We start from the raw sequence: 21942 nt of genomic DNA on the forward strand, positions 1-21942 counted from the left end.
GGTTTTGTCCCGACGGCTTTGGGGTTTTCTGGGGGGTATGTTTGCTCACTATGGTATAAATGTCAGATACTTTGAATGACAATGTAAAGACAAAACAAGGACTGCAACGTCATTAAAAAAAAAAAAAAAAAAGGAACAATTATTTGTGTCTTCATTACTTCCTGCTTGTATTTTTTTTTCTAAAAACGTTTTCAATTATGTTTTTCCCTGCCTTTCTATATTGGGGAATCTGAAAATTAACTTCAGTCTGACTTTACCTGAAAACTCCAAATTGACATGTGAATCCTGTGAACTAAAAACACCCCTTTGTCATGGTGCATTTGTTTGTAAAGGGCTACAAGGTGTTTAAAGGGGTTGTCTACCAACACACTTAAGAATTATATATTACACACAAATAGATGAAACCACCTAAACCAGGGGGTTGTTTGGAAGCTTCAATACATCGTTGTGGCAGTCATTGTTTTGAAATGCTAAAAAACTGCAACGAGTACTAGGCCAACATTAGGCGGCGGGGGCGTACGAGGAGCGGGGCGGGGGCGTGCGCGGGTGCTACGGAGGAGCACGGCGCCCCGTGGCCCGCACAAGGGGCGGGGCGGGCAGAGAGACGAAAAAAATCTTCAGCTTCAACCCATTTTGAGATGATCCCTTACCTTATATCCACACATTACCAGCGCTCTCCCGAAAAAGGCTATTAACAGCTAATTCATTAATGACACACCACAAAGTCTTATTTAAACAAATTTATTTACTCACAACCACTGAAACTAGAGAAAATGTAAAGTAAATTAGAATCAAATCCGTACTCTAAACAGAACGAATCACATTTTTAAAAGTTAATATTATGTCAATATGATTTGTCAAAAAGTAAATTAGCAAAATACGACAAAATAGTTTTAATTGTATAAGCCCATCATTGTCTATCTTAGCTAAAGTATCAAGAATTGAGTAATGCCAGAACGGATTGACTGGAGGATCACTGTCTGCGGTTGGTGTTATACGTAGATATTTTTAACACTTTTACACATGCACGATAAAACCTTACCAACAACAACTCTAACTAGCTATGACCATAGACCTGTTCTTACAGACAGGTTCCACTCGCAGTGCTAAAATGACTAGCCCTTCATGCTGACTGAGTTTAAGCAGATCAGAGCATCTCCAGCTGTTCCATTTTAGCATCCTCTAATGAACCTACTGGTTCTTGATGACCTCCTGGTCCCATTTCTCCAGGAGGTCCTGCAAGTTGAGGTTGAACACGTCGATACCTTTGGGACTGAGGTGCACCCCGTCTGCGCGGTAAAGCCCGGTGTTTGCCCCGCACCGGATGTTATCATGCGCCAACGACACGCCGCCTAGCTCTGTTAGCACACTGTGAATGCGCCGGTTCACGGTGGTGCGCACAAGATCCACCTCATGACTGTCATTTGAATGTCTCCAAGCGCGCCGCGGCAAGATGTGGGACCAAACCAGGAGACAGCGCGGGAAAATGCTCCTGATAGAAGCTAAATCTCTGCGCACCGCCGTCAGCAGGTCGGTGGGGCTATCGTTCAAGTCATTGCCCCCCAAGTGAACGATGAGTACGTCAGGGTTGGGCCACAGCACCTTGAGCTGGTGCAGTTGGGGAAGCAGCTGTGACCAGGTCATGCCCTGGGTGCCCCTCCACCAGAGGGTAACACGGCTGGGGTCCATGCCCAGTTGCATGCCCACCTCAGGAGACTTGGCCCGGGACTCAGCCCAGTAAATCAAGGAATGTCCACAGATCCACACATTTTTCTGCTCCACAATGACAGGCTTAGCTGAAACACAAACCAAACACAGCAAGTCAAACCACTGTAACACTGTACACTTATATTTACATTTTCAACATTTCAGACATTCCAGAATCAAGTCACATATATGAAGATGTAATTTACAGCATTATACAGTGGTATATACCATATAAACAACCCATTCTGATGATTCAGATACATAGAAACAAAAGGGGATATTAGCGTTACATATCAAAACTATCTTGAAACGATGTAGATACGAAAAAACAAAAACATTCTAAATACATTAGATGCCCTTTTCAGTCTGAATCAAAACATTAGGCTTTTCAACAGTTGTTGGATTCATCGCGGCACAAATAGAACCGACGCAAAGCAAGTTTTGTTGTGAAGATCAACTTACATCCTATTTTAATCATGTTCAACATAAACAGCTATTTTTAACAAACAAATTACTTATGTCTGGAAGTATCTTTTTTACAAACGTAAAAATGTTTAAGCAGCTTAGCTCGGTAGATACGCATAAAACATTTCCAAAACTGCTGGCCTTTAACAGGCGCTTTAAGGATCGGTGGAACAGACCTAAAAACGCAGCTAACACACTAATTGTCTTGAGTAGATTTAACAGTGACGAGAACAGAGACTACAGGTAACAGAATCCCCTTCAAGACGCACGGTCTAAACTCGGCTCACGCTCCTCATAAGTGGGAGAAAAGTCCAGCTCTTGGGGGATTTTGCGTGGACATCAAAGGCCATGACATGAAGACAAACATTTCTTGAAATATTTTTAACATTACCTACCTTTCCAGCAACGTGCCAAATTTAAACATTTGAGAATGAAAACGCGTCAATAAAAAGAACATTTTTTCTGGTTACAATGATTAAAAATGTAAAATGCTTCTTAAAGAAGCTTGCATCTTCTAAAAGGATATTTAGATATAAGGAAAAGCTCTGAACAAACCTGTGAAAAGTCTGCTGGACATTTCCACGCAGTAAGCAATTTGAATCAGAAAGCATGTTTTAAACGCAGCCTACAAGTCCTAACTGTGGCTCCTAAAGCAGTTACTGGCAAACCTTAAACTTTTTGGTTAGAAGCAAACGTCACAAACAAGCTTATGCAGTATAAATACTAACACTGTTAAATTTAGCTTTCTATACTATTCTTTACAAGGCCAAGTTTAGCACTTGACTGACGATGCCTAAGCCAAGGATACTCAAGAAGTATCTATCGATCTAATAATAGCCAAATCAAAGCTATCACTTGTGATGCTTTCCACGCATGGGTTTTGCAAATGCAATAAAGCATTTAACTACACTGTGGTTTAATATTTAGCCTGGCCAGTCAGACCATTCTCCAAAGTTTGCTCTTGGTGCTGCCATTACGAGGAATTTGATGGGCAAAAGGAGCAACCAGAGATAATTCCATTTTCTCCCAAACAAAAATACTAAAAAGTAAAGTATCTGCCAGTCTCGTAGTATCTTATTAGACACTATCAGAGACTGAACAGTGGCTCATGTTGCCATGTGCAACAGGACAAACAAGTCCCACATGAATGAGAGCCCAGACTTCAGCAATATCTACAGGAGACGAAGGAACACATTAGACTTTGTTTAATAAAACTGAGGAGTAATAAAGTCTGCTCTGAACGATACAAGTAACCAAGGCTGGCTGGCCAGGCTAATAAAAACCTTAAGCACTTTATGCATCATTAATGACCAACAGGCACAACAAGTAAAGAAAAGCAGCCAAATGCAGCACCTCCTTTACCTGCTGTGCTTCAGGTTTCTATTGGAAGCACTTCGACTCGGCGCATGGAGAAAATGAAACGTTACAGATGAGATGTAGCACTTTCCTGCGGTGACGAGAGTGATGGATCTCCTCATAGTTCTTAATGACTGGGTTTGCGAAGGCGCAGATGGACGCACAATTTAGAAGAAAGGCTTCTGGTGACGTTTACAAATCAAGCAAAGCCACGTGAAGTGTCCAAAGTAGAAAATATAAATGATTACATATACATTAATGCTAGCTACAATAACGGGCGGTCTAGCTGCAGGGCTTTTTCATTTAGCTTTGCACTTGCATTACAATATCAATACAGACAAACCAATGCGTTTAACACTGAAACTTGCTTCCCTCTGTTACTTCAAAAATAGTATATGCTGATTTATCATGAGTCTACGATTGCAGAAGCTAAAGTAGCTTGTGCATAGCGTTTGTAGCATTGCACCTTCAGCTAAGTCTGCTCACGATACAGCGAATATAAAAACATATGAAACGTAGGACTGGGTACTGATGTTTCTTTAAAGCAACAGGAAAGATTGGCTTTATCATCATTCATTATCTTTTTTGACTGCTCAGTGTTTCTCACACTTAAAGGCAAAGCAAAAGCCTTAAAACAACCTCATTAGTAACGGCTGGACTAAAAATCGATTATTTACTGACAGAGGTTTTTGGCTGTGACCTCTTAATTCAAACGCTGATAAGTGATGACTAAAGTCTATGACGGTTGTACTAGCTGCACAGCGCTGCCTGCACCCAAAGCGCACGACCCCAAACCTAAACTGAACCACTCAAAAACATGTTTACGCCATGGATTTATTCATCGTTTACGGCGTTACGTGCTTCGCAAGATGCAATAAATAAATAAACCGCTGATACGAAGCAGACCTACACCAGGAGTGGTTTGAGCGTAGCTGGAGTATAAATCAAACACAAATATATCTCGCCTTTCTTGTGAGAAACACTGCAGGAAACGGCCCTTTATTGAAAAGATGTTTTAAAATGATAAGTGTTCTCAATACCCAGCCCTAACCACAGACTTGTCAAGAATAAATGAAAAGGTTTTACTGTGATGGAGAGCTGTACCCGGCTTCTTTGTGATCTTTCCTCAAGTAAATGTACATCGATGAGGCCAACATTAGGCTCAAGACAGTTAACTAGAAAGACAATAAACGCAGACTATACTTTTTCTACAGTGCAATGAAAACAATCTGTCCCCTTACAATTTAAAGAAATCATGTATTTTAACTTTGCCAAACTTTTAAACCATCTGAAATGTGAAGATTCCACTTTTGGATAAAGGCTGTAATCAGTGTTTGCAATGTTTCTGTGCCAAATAAATGACTGACTGATCGGGATGCGCTCGTGTAAAAAGACAAATACGTTTTCACTGCACAATAGTCACTGGTAAGTAGCCATGCACCACAGCTACTGCGTCAATTGCCCGACCAACACCAAGATTAGTCAATAATTGTCACAGCCTGTTTTATTAGCGCTATATTAATCCTGACTAAACCCAGCTTGGATTTCATGAGCTTAAAGAGGCAGAAGGGAGAGGACTCCTGACAGACGTGACAATCCTCGTGCTACAGAAGCCTGTGAAACAGAGCAGTTAGTACAATTAGAGCTCCATGTAAAGTGCTTTATACCTGGGACCACAGCTGTGCCGCCCCTGTTCTTGTCCTGCGCTCTTCTCGACTCATAATACTTCTTCTTGTCCAGTTCCCTCTTGTCCAGTAACCGCTGGTTATACATCTCCAACTACAGAAACATCAACGACGGGTAAGTCTTCGTACAGGATTTTAGAGTTAAAAATGAACATTCTCACACACACGAGCTGTTAGCCAGTGGAGCCACAGCAGAAAATGTGCACAAGTAAAAGTATGTTACTAAGATGTACAATTTTGGCAACAGTACTAAGTAACTAAGTATAAATAAATCATGTGTACAAATATCCCTCAAAATGAAGTTGTTTAAACCACAGTTCACTTGAGTGTAATCAGTGTATTTGTGGATCTAAATGGAGCAGATACAGCGGCGAAACCACTCGGCTCACTCATTTCTAATGTTTAAAATTCTACACAAAAACTTCCCTCAACAAGAACGGATCTGTGTCAAACAGTGGTGGAAAGTAACCAGTGACTAAAACTCTTACATTGAAGGCGCTGTACGTGATATATACAGTTTTGAAAAATGAACAGAACTAGTTCATGCACCAGATTTGTTTTTGCATGTAATAATGTATAATCAGTGTTGCCTCCGCACAGTTATCGTGAAAGCATTTGTTTGGGTGAAAATGAGACCACAGTGCTTTGTCTGCATCCAGTTAGAGCATTATTGTATGCTAATGTATGCTAGCTTTACCTTTTTACAGCAAAAAGGTACTTTTAAACTCATCGCGGTGAATATTTAGGATGCTGGGAATGCATACAGAGCGATACATGAGGAGCGGTAAAGAGTTTAAAATTAACTTCTTCCGTTTTCACGTTTCAAACAGTAAATAACAGGTACAGCACCTTTAACTTGAGTATTTGTAATTAGCTACTTTCCACCAGAAAAAAAACGTGCATCTGGGAAGTTTTTACATTGCTCAACTTTTTCCACATTTTGTTATGTTACAGCCTTATTCCAAAATGGATTCAGTTCATTATTTGCCTCAAAATTCTACAAACTATACCTCATAATGACAACGGTAAAGAAGGTTGATGGGACTGGGAGACTGGTCAGGATCAACAGATTTTTAGCAAATTCATTAAAAACTAAAATAGCACTTGCACATAAGCTCCATCAGGTTAGATGGTGAGCGTTGGTTCAGTGCCAGTTTCAGATTTCTCCAGAGATGTTCATTTGGGTTCAAGTCTGGCCTCTGGGCCACTCAAGGACAGTCACAGAGTCGTCCTGAGTCACTCCTCTGTTAGATGAACCGTCACGCCAGTCTGAGGTCCAGAGCGCTCTAGAGGTACTTTTCATCAAGGATGTCTCTGTACTCCGCTGCATTCATCTGTCTGTTGATCCTGACCTGTTCCATCAACCTTCTTTCACATTGTCATTATGAGGTATCGTTTGTAGAATTTTGAGGCAAATAATGAACTGAATCCATTTTGGAATAAGGCTGTAATGTAACAAAATGTGAGGAAAAAGGCCACACTTACCTCAAAAACAGAGATATACATTTTAAAAATCTAAAATATTTCTAATACTTTTTGTCTCATGACAGATTACTTGAGTTGGACCGTTTAGTATGTATTTTATTCTAGTTTTATAGCACGACAATATACCATGTAATACACACATAAATACATCTGAAATTACACACCAATTTTACACAATTAAATCATGATTAGAGCAGAACAAAGTTAATCAATGAATCGCAAAAATAACAGTATTTGTCTGTACTTGTACGATATAAGTAAAATGTAATAAAAATGTGATTGAACAAATAGACTGTAGATTCATCAATTTGCAAAAATAACTTATTGACAGCCCAAATCATAATGTCCAACTCTCCTCTGCAGAGAACTACAGCGTTTCTGCAGTTTAAATACCAATATAATAAATAAAAGTAAATTAAAACATGAGATCATTGATGTCAAAAGTTTTAGAAACTTAGTTTGTAATAAATGATCATACTGACCTTAACCTTGGCCCTGAGCAATATATATGTTACAGTTTTGTACTGGAGACCTACCTTTTCCTTCTGAACATTCTTGATGTCCTCCTCACTCTCCATCGTGGCCTGGGACTCCGAAGGTAAATTGAACTGTACAGATTTGGCCGGTTTGGCCGGCGGCTGAGCCAACGTCCTGACCGTCTCGATGACCTGGAGGCAGCGAGCTACAGTGGTGGAGATTGCCGGGTCGTTGGGACTTTGGCCAGGAGCCTGAGGTGGGCAGTAGTAACTATTAGGGCCATTGATGTTCCATTTACATGTGTATTTGTATTTTAATCATGAAATATCTAATGCCAAAACTGACTGAAGCGGGAAATAAACCTTTTATGTAAAAACTCTTCCTCCCCAGCCTAATTACTGAGGACAAATTGTCTCCTCACACTTGACTAATTAGTTTGGACTGGAAATCATGTTCTTGAGTGAAAGAGCCTTACAACAATTCCTCTTTGACATTTCCGAAACATACCGGCAACACAACTAAATATTTTAAATTAAAAGGAAAACAGGATTGGGTACAATCTAAATGAAGTAGGTCAGAAGGGTTTTAGATGTGATGTCCGGACTCTAGCGACATGGTTCTTTCACATACCTGTGCAGCAGCAGGGGCTCTCTGGGTCGCTTGTCCCATAAACGACAGGGCAGAGACGAAAGTCGGAGGTCCAGGGGTCCGTTTTGGAGGGGGCCCGGGTGGGGGTCCTGGTGGGGCTTGGGCTGCAGCGCGTTTGGGTGGAGGTCCTGGAGGTGGTCCTGGAGGAGTTTTGGAGGCACAGTCCAGATGAAATGCCTGGTTGTTGGGGTTGGGAAGTGTTTTGGCAATCTGGACGTCCCAGCTGTCTGGGACCGGGGGACGTTGGTACTGGATGGGAGGGGGCCCCGGGGGTGGTCTGGGTGGCGGAGTTCCCTCACTGATGGAGCGGGTAAGACTTTGCATTTGCTGAGCTTTCTGCAAAGCTTCTAACTCCTGCTGGTCCAGGAAGCTCTCATATTCATTGACTGGCTTTTGAGAAGGTTCCGAACTTGCAGATCTGGCTGGAGACGGAGAGTGAAAACGGTCCATAGAACTGGTTCGGCTGGAGCCCGCTCGCTGAGGTTCTCGCTCCAAAGAGGCCGACTTTGGACTGGAGGCTACTATTCCAGCTTGTGATCGGAGTTTGGTCATGTCATCGGAGGTGAATTTCAGCCCAATTGTTCGCAGAAGAGTCTGGATCTTGTCATAGGGTTCGGCCTTCTCCAGCTCTTCGGTTGGTTTGGGACTTGGTGGTTTGACAGGTTTTGGTGGCGAAATGCTTCTGATGGGTTCAAAAGGTTTTGTTTGGGGCAAGCAAACGATCTTGGAGAAGCCGGTGGTGCCTTCTTTTAGTGCTCGCTCATGAGGAAGCAGGTCATCATTGGGTGGGCTGATGCGTTTGTCTGGAGTAACCTTCTTCTTGTTAAGCATGTCAAGGAACCGATCTAATGGGGGTTTTTCAACTGGGGGAGACAGCCGTTTAGGAGGTGGGCTCATTGGAGGGGGGCTCTTTTGAGTAGGCTCTTCTGGAGAAGGGGGTCTGAAGGGAGGGCCAGAGGGAGCAAGACTCTGCTGTGGTGGAGGACTGTGATCTAGAGGCGGATTGCGGTAGGAATCGTCTGGATATGGTCGGCCTGGTGGGTATTTTGAATCGTGGTAGCTACTCTCTGGCAGAGGCTCGTAAACATCGTAGCGGTCAGTGTAACGTCTGGAAGGCTCCCCATAAGGAGGCTCAAGGTAAGGCCTGTTCTTGTAGGATGGTGGTCCATAGGGGCGGCGCTCATAGTATGGATCACTGTATCGGTCTCCATAAGGATCTGCATAGCGTCGCTCTCTGTACACACTGTAGTCGCGGTCATAGTACGGGTCTCCATAAGGTTTCGAAGGAGGGTAATCTGGATGCATTGGGTTGAACTCTTTCACAGGCATAGCTAATCTGCCGTGGTCATAGTCTATGCAGGTCTTCCCTCCTTGCTCAGTTACTCGGGGCTCCACGATTCGGGGCTCCACCAGCGCCTTCTTGTATGCAATCATCTCATTAAGCTCTTCAAGTTCCCTCTTTTTCCGTGCCAACTCGTCATCCATGTGGCGCGGTGTTCTGGGACTTGGCTCCCCTCGTCGCCTGTACTCTTCCCTCTCGCGATTCTCCCTGTCGCGATTCTCCCTGTCGCGATTCTCCCTGTCGCGATTCTCCCTGTCGCGATTCTCCCTGTCGCGATTCTCCCTGTTGCGATTCTCCCTGTCGAGATTCTCCCTCTCGTGGCTGTAGGAGCTCCTTCTAGAATTGTCTTTGCTATTCTCTCGATTTCTCTCTCCGCTTCGGCTGCGACTCCTACTGGAGCTGGAGCTCCTGGAGCGTTTCTTTGAGCGGTCTCTGCTGCGGGAGCGCTTTTTGGATCTGTCCCTACTCCTGCTTCTCGAGCGTTTTTTCGGGTGTTCTCGGCTGGAGCGGTCTTTGCTGGAGCGGTCTTTGCTGGAGCTGCGCCTTTTTATTCTCCCAAACTTATCCCTCTCTGGAGTCTTGGACCGAGAGCGGCGGCGGCTGCCGCTACTGCGATTCTTGCTGTCCTGTTTTCTCAGGTTCTTTACTACAGCTTTCAGTTTGTCAACCTCTGCCTTCTTCCTCCTAAAAAGATGTACAAACATATCATGAAAAAGTTCAAGGTGCAATGAAACGTAAATTTGATAAACTCACTCTTCCTCTGAAGGCATGGACAGCTTGATGGTCATGGACTATGAAAAATAAAAATATATTATAGTGCTGTAATATTCTAGTGTTTAGCTACCATTGTCTTGTCTAAAGGTAGGTTTATGCTTGACGCGTGTGGTGTCAGGGAAAACATTTATGCGGGCGGTTCAGCGCGGAAATTAATGGGATTTCATAGCAGCTAGCGCAGATTTTTATTGTCGACACGGCATGAAACGCACGCAGACTACAAATACTGCAAACATCTTCTCCGCTATCCTTCGCATGTCCCATTTCCGCGCGGATTTTACAAACAGGAAGTATAATCAGAGCTCAAGCCTCACCTTGGCCTTGTTGGCAGTGACTCCAGACAGTTTCTTCACAGGCAGAAACATGCTTTCAGTGTAACGTTTAATCCGGATGGCTTGGTGCTGGGCTTCTAATGTGTCATGCTTTAAAAATGAATAGACGTGCACAGCGTTTAAAATTAGAACCAACCAATTGCTTCATAATGCAGCAGAATTTGACAGAACCAGTTGTGGAATCTTACCGGGACGATGCTAAATTCCACCTTCTCATTGAGCTCCAGTTTCTTCCTCTCATTGACCTCAAAATTGTGGAAGTACAGCTGCGGGCTCTGGCTGCATTTTATCATCCCATAGTCTTCAGAAAACCCAATCACAATGCCCTGTGTCAGACATATCAGACTCAGACACTAGCAACAATAGAAACAGACATTTGTCGGTTTAGAGAGACTTACATTATGTCGCTCTTCTGCAGACTCCACAAATGAATCATTGAGGAGCTCTACGTAGGCCGCTCTTTCGCATTGGTTTCTTTGCAGAGTTGCAATGTTAAAGCGAACCTTTGCACAAATACACACGTTCTAAAACACTGATCACTGCTTCACAAAATATTTGTTATTTTAGTAGAACTAGTGCAGAAAAAAAATCCCTTGTTTATTTTTTATTTACACGTATCAAATTGTGTTTGATTGTGATTTAAAAGCAAACGTCTTATTTTCTAAGGCACTTAACTTTGTCTGCCCCTTCACCTGTAAATAAAAATTCACCTCCTAAGTTCTCAATTACTCGGTCGGTTTGCAAAACCAATATATTTCCTTTATTTTTGAAGTTCATAGATGCTTTTTAAATCTCATCATCTAACATGAAAACAAAGCCATTTCACGATGGATGCATGTCAAAACTACCTCGTCTTAATCGGCAAAATAAAAAAGATAATTTCTAAACTTCGCATCACATCATTAGAACACTGGGTATACAATGAAAGAACATCTTACCTTGTCTCCGACCATCATGGTGGCCCGTGTGAGAAGGTCGCTGCGTTCAAAAGAGAGTTTCTTCTGCTTTCCGTTCAGAGTCATCACCAGCAGCCCAGCATCTGGTTTCAACTTCACATCCTCCGTTTTCTCCTCTTTTACCTCTGCTGCCTTCTTTTCATCTTTCCGATCCTTGTCTTCATTTTTCGGCACTTCGATGGGCAACTCCATTGACTCTTCCTTCTCCACCTTTATTTTTACCTGTAGATTGCAGAGTCTTTTCAGTGTTCAGCAATTTGATTTGATTCTCGGTTAAGAATTTTTATTTAAAATAGGGTTGCAACAGGTTAATAGATTAACTGTCAACTAATTTAGTAATCCTCCCCCCTATCATATCCCCCATTTCACCTTGTCCTCTCCTGTCTGATAAAGCAAATGGGCAACAAAATCTTCAAAAAACAAAATGATGCGGAAAATGGGTAAATTGTGTGTATTTGATGAAAACATTTTATCCATAAATTTGCTACATCAGGATGTTCAAACGCCTTCACTCCAGCTTCATCTGGTCAAAACTATATTTTCATCACGTGACTTACGCATGCTTAACAAATCAACTTACCAAAATATCACAAGACAAACCAATTAGCAAAATTATCGACAGTTGCAGTCCCATTTTCAAAGGCACAATTATAGATAAATTGTTTTGGTGCCAAGACTACCGTATTTTGCACACAAAAAGGCGCACCGGATTATTAAGCGCACCATCAGCTCTCTGTGTACCATGTGTACTGGTCCATACATAAAGCGCACCGGACTATAAAGCACATAAGAAACAAAACAGACGGATAAGTCAGAGTCAGTTGAGCTTTATGAAACGCGTTCAAATCCAATTCTCAGTCAAGATCACTTGTAAACACGTAAAATACAAACACAGAACACACTCTGCTACCGCTAAAAGACAAGTTAGCGTATTCACAACAACTCCCAGCCTCGTTCAGTTGCAACGCGTAAAATAGATCACAATACACTCACTTTTTCAGTTCATTCCTCGTCATCAAATCCTTCAAAAGCGCCGAAGTACATCCCGCACAGCTATGACCAGACGTCCCGATTTACCTGGGACAGCCCCGATTGTTTACGTCCGGTGTCCCGGTTTAATGTCTGCTGGGGCTCATAATGGTAAAAGCAGCCAAAGCGCCGATAGTGCTCCGTGCTAAAATCTCTTTGGTCATGTGATCCCGCATCTCGGACCCACGCGGCAGTTCAGTGATGATTCCGGCCTTTTGATTCCCACAGTTGACTAATAATTTAGCCCGTAATAATATAAGAGTTCCAATGGTCTCTTGGCAGCAGCCATCTTGGGCCAAGTTTCTTGGGGTCCTTCATTTACCGGTAGGTGTCTGCGTTGTGCCTGACTGAAAATGTTGTGTGCCGCGTGCAGGTAGACTACTGTTCCCAGAATGCTTTGCACATATGTTGTTGGGACTTCCGGTTCCGGAGTACTGTAAATATAGTCGCGCATCGGCGTCTCGTGTCCCAAATCTTCTTTATACACCGTGTACCACACAAAATATCTTCGCGGTCAGTAACACAACCAGAAATAAACCATATATTAAGCGCACCGGACTATTAAGCGCACGAATGGCTTTTGAGGACGTTAGACTTTTACGTGCGCTTTATAGAGCGGAAAATACGGTACTTGATCTTATCCTATGTGTTGTAAGAGAAAACAGGAGTGAAAACTAGAGATGCACCGATCAATCGGCCGCCGATTTAAAAAGCCGGTTTTATGCCGAATCGGCCAGAATCGGTGACCGGCCGGTCCATGTCATAATTGCCGGTTTTCGGCCGATCCAAACTGACCCGCATGCGCGGTGCGTAGCAGCTCAGCGCGCCCAGAGCAAATCAGCTAAAAACTAGCAAGACTCTTTCAGAGCGCGGCGTCCAAAGTGGCCAATTTACATTCAAAGTCTATGTAAATGCGCGTCGAACACCTCCTGCGTTTTCCGCGGTGCGATTCCTGCTTTTTCGGTGTGGAGCGCGGAGGGTGCGTTTGTGTTTTCCGCTCTAGACGCTTTGACAGGCGTAAGCTTCAAAGCGTTAAAATTGTTTGTCGCAGAAAAGTTCAGATTTGTTCAACTTTGGTGGAACACAAGAAGGACCGAGCTTGGAGGAGGATCAGAGGAGACTGGACTGTGGGGTAAGTTATTACAACTTTGAGACGATTCAAATCTACGTGTTGATAGTTGATGCGGTCAAAATAATTTGCGCTGGTTTGTGTGAATCTGCAGAAGAGTAGGGACACATGAAGGGGCCAGAAGACAGAGGACATCTGCAGAAGAGTAGGGACACGTGAAGGGGCCTGAAAAAACAGCAGCAGGGCTGTCAGAAGAGTTGTTGTTCTGCTCAACTAGTCCTCCAGCTTTGAGAGGGAGGTGCTGGCAGCGGTCTGGGACTGACCCTCCTCATGTTCCACCTGTTCCTCTCCTGCAGAGGGTCCCAGCTCATTCAAAAGGATATGTAAAATTACAAATGTATAAATTACTATGAAAATAGTTCATTTGATTTCAATCTGGAACCATTGGAGCTACATCTTCTGCAGGAGTCCCCCACTCTTCTCCAGGCCATATTAGTTAGTATATAGTTCTGTATATATATATTATTTTTATATATAGTTATTTATTTTTCTATTTTTCCAGAAAATAAATTACATTTTATATTCTAAAACGTGTGTCCTGTATACATGCACATGCACATGCATTTTTTCATATAATACTGGGTAGTTTGTGGGAAAATCAGTGGCTAGATAGAAAATCGGTATCGGAAAAAACGGTTTTGGCAGGTCCAACCTCCTTAAAAAATGGAAATCGTATCGGCCAACAATTTTGGAATCGGTGCATCTCTAGTGAAAACCATTGCGGTCATTTGCAGAATCAAGGAGTGACAAACTATGAATCAGAGAGAGAAGTTTGATCACTGAAACAAACATGACTGCATGGCTCTGATCTTTGGACACCACCCTTTCCATGCGTGTCAGGTTGTAGATTATTTCAGTCTGAATTTACCCAGCAGGTTGGATGGAGGGGCAGTACACACAGAAAACTACACCTTTACTAAATGTATTAATACCTCAACAAATGAAGCCCTTGTGCAAAGTGACTGCTATGCTAAACGAACCATGTATTTGTGAACACAATTTGACTCCAGTCCAATAGCATTTCTGAGGCCTCGTGACTAATACTAATAAAACAAGCGTGAATGAAGCTAAATACATCTCCGGGTGTGTTTTTGATGAGAATATAAAATGGGTAAAACCTCAGAGGGCTTTGTTGCTCCGTTTTGGCCTGGTTTTGAGTCGGGATCTTTGGGTTCATCTGGTTCCTCCTTGAGCTCCACTGGAGGATGTTTGCAGATGGCAATTAGAACAGTGCCATCGAAGCGGTCTTTACTAATGCTTTCATCCGGGTCGGGCCCACGCATCATGAATCCCAGAGGAGTCAACTGAACATAAGGACAAGATTAGCAAACATGTAAGGAATCATAAAAAAGTGACCAAAAATAAAAAAGTGTAAAATTGGTTGTCAAAACTCATTACAGCCGCCTATTTTGCCCTTTGCACAATAGGACATACCAGAATGGCATTGCTTTTTAAAAAACCTGTTAACACCCACCTGCTCGCCGGCGAGCATTTTCCATATCTCAAATACTCTCCTACATCATCACTTTTATTTCCGTGGTCAATACCAGCAAGCCATACATCATTTTAAAGCTTATTTTCTCAACAAAACGAATATGTCATTGATTTACATTGAATAATATGCCCCAAGAAGCAATTGCCAATAGTTTGTGAGAAAGTCTCAACTTTTACAAACGCATGTCATACCTGTTTGCTGTTTATGACGGACGAAACGGCTTTAATTCTGTACATCCTTGTGCTCAGTCTGTCCGTAAGGAATCATTGAACAACAATATCCACTTGTATTTTTCCTGAAGTTATCCGATTTCGAGATATTGTCAAGTAAACAAACTTTTCTTCATTTCTCACCGGACGAGAATGCGCTTGTTCGGCGCATGTCTCAGTCCATAACAAATTACCTGTTTGACTTATAAAATGGTGTTTGGCATCGATCTCTTCCTCAGACTGTTACCTACAGAATGAGACCATCCATTTTTCTGTCACCGGGTTTGTTCTCTACAGCCTCCGGAGGAAAAAAATGCGGCAGTTCCGACGCGCCAAGCTAACGTGTTTGTAGCCACATAGCGCCGCATGCTAGTGACGTAGCAGACTTTGACATATTATTCTAGCCAATAAAAATAGCTTTCGAAAGAGGGGCTGGACTTAGAACTTATCCACACAGAATCCTCTAATTCTCCTGCGTAAGGCTGTAAAGAGGAGAAGACGAGGAGAAGAGGGGACTAGAATTTGCGCATAACTTTTTCTGATTTTATTAGCCTTTTGAACGCGCATTTTGCGCGCATTTTGTTGCTCTCTCTTCTTTCTCACACTTATTGTGCTTTATCTCCTATATTTTGTAAATATAGTTAGTATATTTTTTCTATTTTACTGTACGATAGGGACACGCGCTGGAATAGTTTTTTAATTCAACTGTTTTTGACTTTTTTCGGCTGGATTTGAGCGTTTTTCGTTGCGTTCGTTGTGTTGTTGTGACGTGAGCTAGCTCCGAGTGAGCCCACCAGCCCACCAGCCCCCCCGCGCCCTCCGGCCGCGCTAAAGTACGGCGTGTCGTCGGTACACGTTTATGTACACGTTTATATGAAAGAGGAACTTGACGAACGATCGGGACACGCACTGGAATCGCTTTAAATTAACTTGTTTTGACTTTATTCGGCTGGATTGAGTGTTTTCGTCGTGTCGTTGCGATGTGTCTTGGCTCTGAGTCCCCCGGATCCGGCCCCGCCCCCCGGCTCCGGCTCCAGCCCCGCCCCCCGGCCGGCGGCGTACCGCGTTTCCACAAAGGAGGAACTCATGAAACTGCGGAGAACAGTCGTCTTACCCGGAGATCGTCACGTTATCCCGTCGCAATACTGACCTAACCTAATACTGATGTGCAATTCTGTCGTATGTGCAATTGCTGTTGGAATTCATGTGCAATTACTGTGAAATTCATGTGCAATCTATGTGCTGTCGTGACACATATTCATGTGCAATTACTGTCGGGATCACATGCAATGGTATTTATGTATTTGTCTATGGAGTTTTTATTTATTTATAGGAGATCTTCTACTGAAAGTGTTTTTCAGACTTCCTATAAGTGATCTGTTCTTCTGTATCTACCTCTGTATCTACCTGCGTTGCACCAATGAAATTTCCCCATGTGGGACAATAAAGGAATATCTTATATCTGTATTATTATATCAATACAACAATGAAATAAAAATAAATATATTTTTTCACCTTTATATGGGAAATTCATGGGTAAACTCCTATTTACACATTTTCACATACATTGTTTTTAGCAGTTATAATGGGTATTGGTGGCCTACAAAACATCAAAATGTATGTTTTATGATCATAGAGGAGCTAAAATTGTAATAAAGCAGTTTGGCACAGTTGGCGCATATTTGGATCACTTGTTCCGAATATACTTTTTGATACAAAAAGGTCAACAGCATCAAAATGCCTGTTCCCAGAGATCTGAAACTTTACACAGTTGTCAATAAGATAAACAGCATGTATAGTGAACAGCATATGCACACAATGAAGTATGTCTTGCTCAGGACCATTACAAATTAACAATATTCAGGCGAGACTAAAAAAGGATGTTTTGTTTATGTTTGGGCCTCTGTAGTGTAAGTTCTGAAGCCCTGACAGTGTTCATGTGCACATCTGCAGAAACTAGAAGGCCTAAGCTTTCTAATGATGCATCACACTTGCATGTGGGCTGTAAGATCCTCTTTTAATAAGCAATGCCATTTGGGTATGTCCAACCATTGTGCACAGGGCAAAAATAGGTGGGTGGTAACAGAAGATCTTACAGCCCACATGATAGTGTGATGCATCTTCACCTTGAGATGTGCATATGAACACTGTCAGGGCTTCAGAGCTTACACTACAGAGTGAACCCTGTTGAGTCCGTCAGAACCGGAATAAGGGTAAGAAATGCGTTATGAAAAGATGATTGGGAATTGCTTATTGGGGCATATTATTTCAATGCAAATCAATGATGTATTCATTTTGTTGAGAAAATAATCTTTCAAATATAGCTTGCTGTTATTGACAATGAAAATAAGAGTGATGATAAAATAGTAAGTGTAAAGTCCGGTTTTTGGTTTTCGAGTTTTAAGAACTGAGATATGTTGCATCACCAGCACCTCACCTTCTCTCGAGCAGCTGCCAACGCAGCAGCCACTTCCTCTTTTTTCTTCGTCTCGGCCTCCAAACGGATCTCCTCCTCTTCCTGCTGCTTCCTCTCTATCTCCAATTTTCGCTCCTCCATTTTCTTTCTGCGCAACTCCTCTTGCTCCTGTCGCTTCTTCTTCTCTTGCAGAAGCTGCTCAGACATCCGATTGATTCTACGGAGGCGGATAGCACGCTTCTTATTCTTTACCTGCGAGTGGAAACCAAGATTGAGCGGCAATACAAACTAGTATCAGTTCATTGTAAGCTGCATTGTGATAACACATAATTGGTGAAAGGACAGAAAGACAAACTCAACTCATTCACTCATGTTTTTCAAGACAATTGGTGCAATTAAAACTAGACTTGGTATAAAATGTACAAAATGTACCAAGTAGGATCATAATCATGCGTTAAAGCAGGGGTGTCCATTGCATCGATCGCTATCTAAGTCAATCTCGGAGGCAATGGCAGTTGATCCCAAAGCAAAGTTTATTGTCTTGCTTTAAGAGACAGTAGATGCACACCAGTCCGCACATGGAGGTCCCCACACCTCATGAACCATGAGTTACTATCAGCATGAGGAGCCTACAGTTGTTACTTTCTGAGTTTCGGCAGGAGCACACTGTGGCGCGAGCCGACAACACAAGACATGATTGGAGCCGTAGAACCAGAATCAGAATAAGGTTTATTGCCATTGTCAATGAACAAAATTCACAAAGATAGGAACTTGTTCTGGTGATTCGATGCAAAACAAACAACAAAACAATTAACAATGAATAGCTACCAGATGTACAAAAAATAAGGATAAAGCTAAAATAGGCTTGATTACGTACATACATTTACAGTTGTACAGATAAACGTATGTAGTGCAATAAGAAGTGAACAGTGCAGTGAGTGCAAAGTGATTCATGAGTCCAACAGCGGAGGAAAATAAACTGTTCTTGTGACGGGAGGTTCTGGTCCGGAAGGACCGTAGCCTCCTGCCTGAGGGGAGTCTCGAATAGTCGGCTGTGATCCGACCTGCACGTCCCAGAGCCCTGGAGACGTACAGGTCCTGCAGAGATGTAAGTCCGCGGCCGATCACCTTCTCAGCAGAGCGCACAATGCGCTGCAGTCTCTGGCTCCAGTGTACTAGGGCTGGGTATTGCCAAGACCCTCGTGATACGATACTTATCCGATAATTCCATCATTGCGATACGTATCCTGATACATTTTTGAAAAAAGGGCCTTAAAAATGTACCAAATGGGTAATGTTTTTACTCTGGATAAGAAAATGTATGAAATTTCATGTTTATCCACAAAGTTCTTATCTATAAATCCATTATACTCCAATAACTTCATACATTCAACCATCCATCCATCCATCCATTTTCTTCCGCTTCATCCGGGGGCCGGGTCGCGGGGGCAGCAGTCTAACCAGGTACTCCGACTTCCTCTCCCCAGACACTTCCTCCAACTCCTCCGGGGGATCCCGAGGCGTTCCCAGGCCAGCCGAGAGACATAGTCTCTCCAGCGTGTCCTGGGTCTTCCCCGGAGCCTCTTCCCGGTGGGACATGCCCGGAACACCTCCCCAGGGAGGCGCCCAGGAGGCATCCGGAACAGATGCCCGAGCCACCTCAACTGGCTCCTCTTGACGTGGAGGAGCAGCGGCTCTACTCCGAGCTCCCCCCGTGTGGCCGAGCTCCTCACCTTATCTCTAAGGGAGCGCCCAGCCACCCGGCGGAGGAAACTCATTTTGACCGCTTGTATCCGCGATCTTGTTCATTCGGTCATTACCCAAAGCTCATGACCATAGGTGAGGGTAGGAACGTAGACCGACCGGTAAATTGAGAGCTTTGCCTTTCGACTCAGCTCCCTCTTCACCACAACGGTCTACCACAACACCCACCCGAAGAGGGCAAGCCACCTTTTTCCGGTCGAGAACCATGGCCTCGGATTTGGAGGTGCTGATTCTCATCCCAGCCGCTTCACACTGCAAACCGTCCCAGTGCATGTTGCAGGTCCGGGTTTGATGGAGCAATCAGGACAACATCGTCTGCAAACAGCAGAGATGAGATCCTGTGGTCCCCAAACCGGACACCCTCCGAACCCTGACAGCACCTAGAAAAAGGGCAGCCCTGGCGGAGTCCAACATGCACTGGGAACTGGTCTGACTTACTGCCAGCAATGCGAACACAGCTCCTGCTCCGGTCATACAGGGACCAGACAGCCCTGAGCAAAGGGCCCCGTACCCCATACTCCCATAGCACCCCCCAAAGGACACCCCGAGGGACACGGTCGAAAGCCTTCTCCAGATCTACAAAGCACATGTGGACTGGTTGGGCAAACTCCCATGAACCCTCGAGCACCCGATGGAGGGTATAGAGCTGGTCCAGTGTTCCACGACCAGGACGGAAACCACTCTGCTCCTCCTGAATCCGCGTTCGACTATCGGTCGGATTCCCATCTCCAGTACCTTGGAATAGACCTTACCCGGGAGGCTGAGGAGTGTGATCCCTCTGTAGTTGGAACACACCCTGCGGTCCCCCTTCTTGAACAGAGGGACCACCACCCCGGTCTGCCAGTCCAGAGGCACGGTCCCCGACCGCCACGCGATGTTGCAGAGACGTGTCAGCCAAGACAGTCCTACAACATCCAGAGACTTTAGGTACTCAGGGCGGATCTCATCCACCCCCGGAGCACTACCACTGAGGAGTTTGCGAACAACCTCAGTGACTTAAGCTTGGGTGATGGGTGAGCCGGCCCCTGAGTGCCCGGTCTCCGCTTCCTCTTCGAAGACGTGACTGAGGAATTAAAGAGGTCCTCAAAGTATTCCTTCCACCGTCCGACGACATCCCCAGTCGAGGTCAGCAGGCCTCCACCCGCACCGTAAACGGTGTTGGTGAGGCACTGCTTCCCCCTCCTGAGGCGCCAGACGGTTTGCCAGAATTTCTTTGGGGCCGACTGATAGTCCTCCTCCATGGCATCCCCGAACTCCTCCCAGGCCCGGGTTTTTGCCTCTGCAACAGCACGAGCCGCGGCTCGCTTGGCCTGCCGACACCTGTCAATGACCTCAGGAGACCTACAAGCTAGAGTGGCCCGATAGGCCTCCTTCTTCAGTCTGACGGCATCACTTACTTCCGGTGTCCACCACCGGGTTCGGGGGTTGCCACCACGACAGGCACCGGAGACCTTGCGGCCACAGCTCCGAGCAGCCGCATCAACAATGGAGGTGGAGAACATGGTCCACTCGGACTCAATGTCCCCAGTCTCCCCGGGATCCCGGAGGTGCGAGTTGAATACCCTATTGACAGAGGGCTCCGCAAGACGTTCCCAACAGACCCTCACAATGCGCTTGGGTCTGCCAAGTCTGTCCAGGTTCCTCCTCCGCCAGTGGATCCAACTCACCACCAGGTGGTGATCGGTTGACAACTCTGTTCACCCGACTGTCCAAGACACGCGGCCGGAGGTCAGATGACACGACAACAAAGTCGATCATTGACCTCCGGCCTAGGATGTCTTGGTGCCATGTGCACTGATGGACACACTTATGCTTGAACATGGTGTTCGTTATGGACAATCCGTGACTAGCACAGAAGTCCAATAACTGAACACCGCTCGGGTTTAGATCGGGGAAGCCGTTCTTACCAATCACCCCTCTCCAGGTGTTACTGTCATTGCCCACGTGGGCGTTGAAGTCCCCCAGTAGAACAATGAAGTCCCCCAGTAGAACAATGGAGTCCCCCAGTAGAACAATGGAGTCCCCGGTCGGTGCACTGTCCAGTACTCCTCCCAAGGACTCCAAGAAGGCCGGGTACTCTGCACTGCTGTTCGGCCCGTAGGCCGCCACAACAGTGAGAGACCTGTCCCCCACCCGAAGGCGGAGGGACGCGACCCTCTCGTTCACTGGGGTGAACTCCCAACACGTGGCGGCTGAGCTGAGGGGCTATAAGCAAGCCCACACCAACCCGCCGCCTCCCCCCGCGGGCAAAACCAGAGAAGTGAAGCGTTCAGCCCCTCTCGAGGAGATGGGTTCCAGAGCCCAAACTGTGCGTGGAGGTGAGGCCGACTATATCTAGTCGGTATCGCTCAACCTCCCGCACAAGCTCAGGCTCTTTCCCCCCCAGCGAGGTGACGTTCCATGTCCCCAGAGTTAGTCTCTGTGCCTGGGCCATGTGGGGAAAGACCCGGCCACCAGGCGCTCGCCATCGAGCACCCATTCCAGGCCTGGCTCCAGGATGGGACCCCAGTGACGCCGATCCGGGAGACGTAAACGGCCTTGTTATTGTTGTCATCATAAGAGGCTTCTGATCTTTGTCTGACCCGTCACCTAGGACCTGTTGGGAGATCCTAACAGGGGCTTGAAGCCCCCGACAACATAGCTCCCGGGATCAGTCGGGCACTCAAACCCCTC

General features: G+C 44.9%; 1 protein-coding gene across 1 annotated transcript in view; it reads right to left on the reverse strand.

Moving 5' to 3' along the window:
* Positions 1–1129: 1129 nt before the first annotated feature.
* Positions 1130–21942, reverse strand: part of LOC140367133 (uncharacterized) — a 38248-nt gene continuing 17435 nt past the window's right edge. The window contains exons 11-21 of the mRNA XM_072453479.1: positions 17527–17757; positions 14504–14689; positions 11210–11449; positions 10670–10774; positions 10460–10597; positions 10254–10361; positions 9919–9956; positions 7806–9849; positions 7235–7426; positions 5196–5307; positions 1130–1796 (exon numbers count right to left, since the gene is read on the reverse strand). Of these exons, the coding sequence (XP_072309580.1) occupies positions 1192–1796; positions 5196–5307; positions 7235–7426; positions 7806–9849; positions 9919–9956; positions 10254–10361; positions 10460–10597; positions 10670–10774; positions 11210–11449; positions 14504–14689; positions 17527–17757 (3999 nt within the window). The 3' untranslated portion in view covers positions 1130–1191. The remainder of the gene's footprint in view (positions 1797–5195; positions 5308–7234; positions 7427–7805; positions 9850–9918; positions 9957–10253; positions 10362–10459; positions 10598–10669; positions 10775–11209; positions 11450–14503; positions 14690–17526; positions 17758–21942) is intronic.

The sequence above is a fragment of the Eucyclogobius newberryi genome, unplaced genomic scaffold (assembly GCF_026437365.1).
Source record: "Eucyclogobius newberryi isolate DKJ021-1_F unplaced genomic scaffold, fEucNew1.0.hap1 SCAF_2, whole genome shotgun sequence".
Taxonomy (NCBI): domain Eukaryota; kingdom Metazoa; phylum Chordata; class Actinopteri; order Gobiiformes; family Gobiidae; genus Eucyclogobius; species Eucyclogobius newberryi.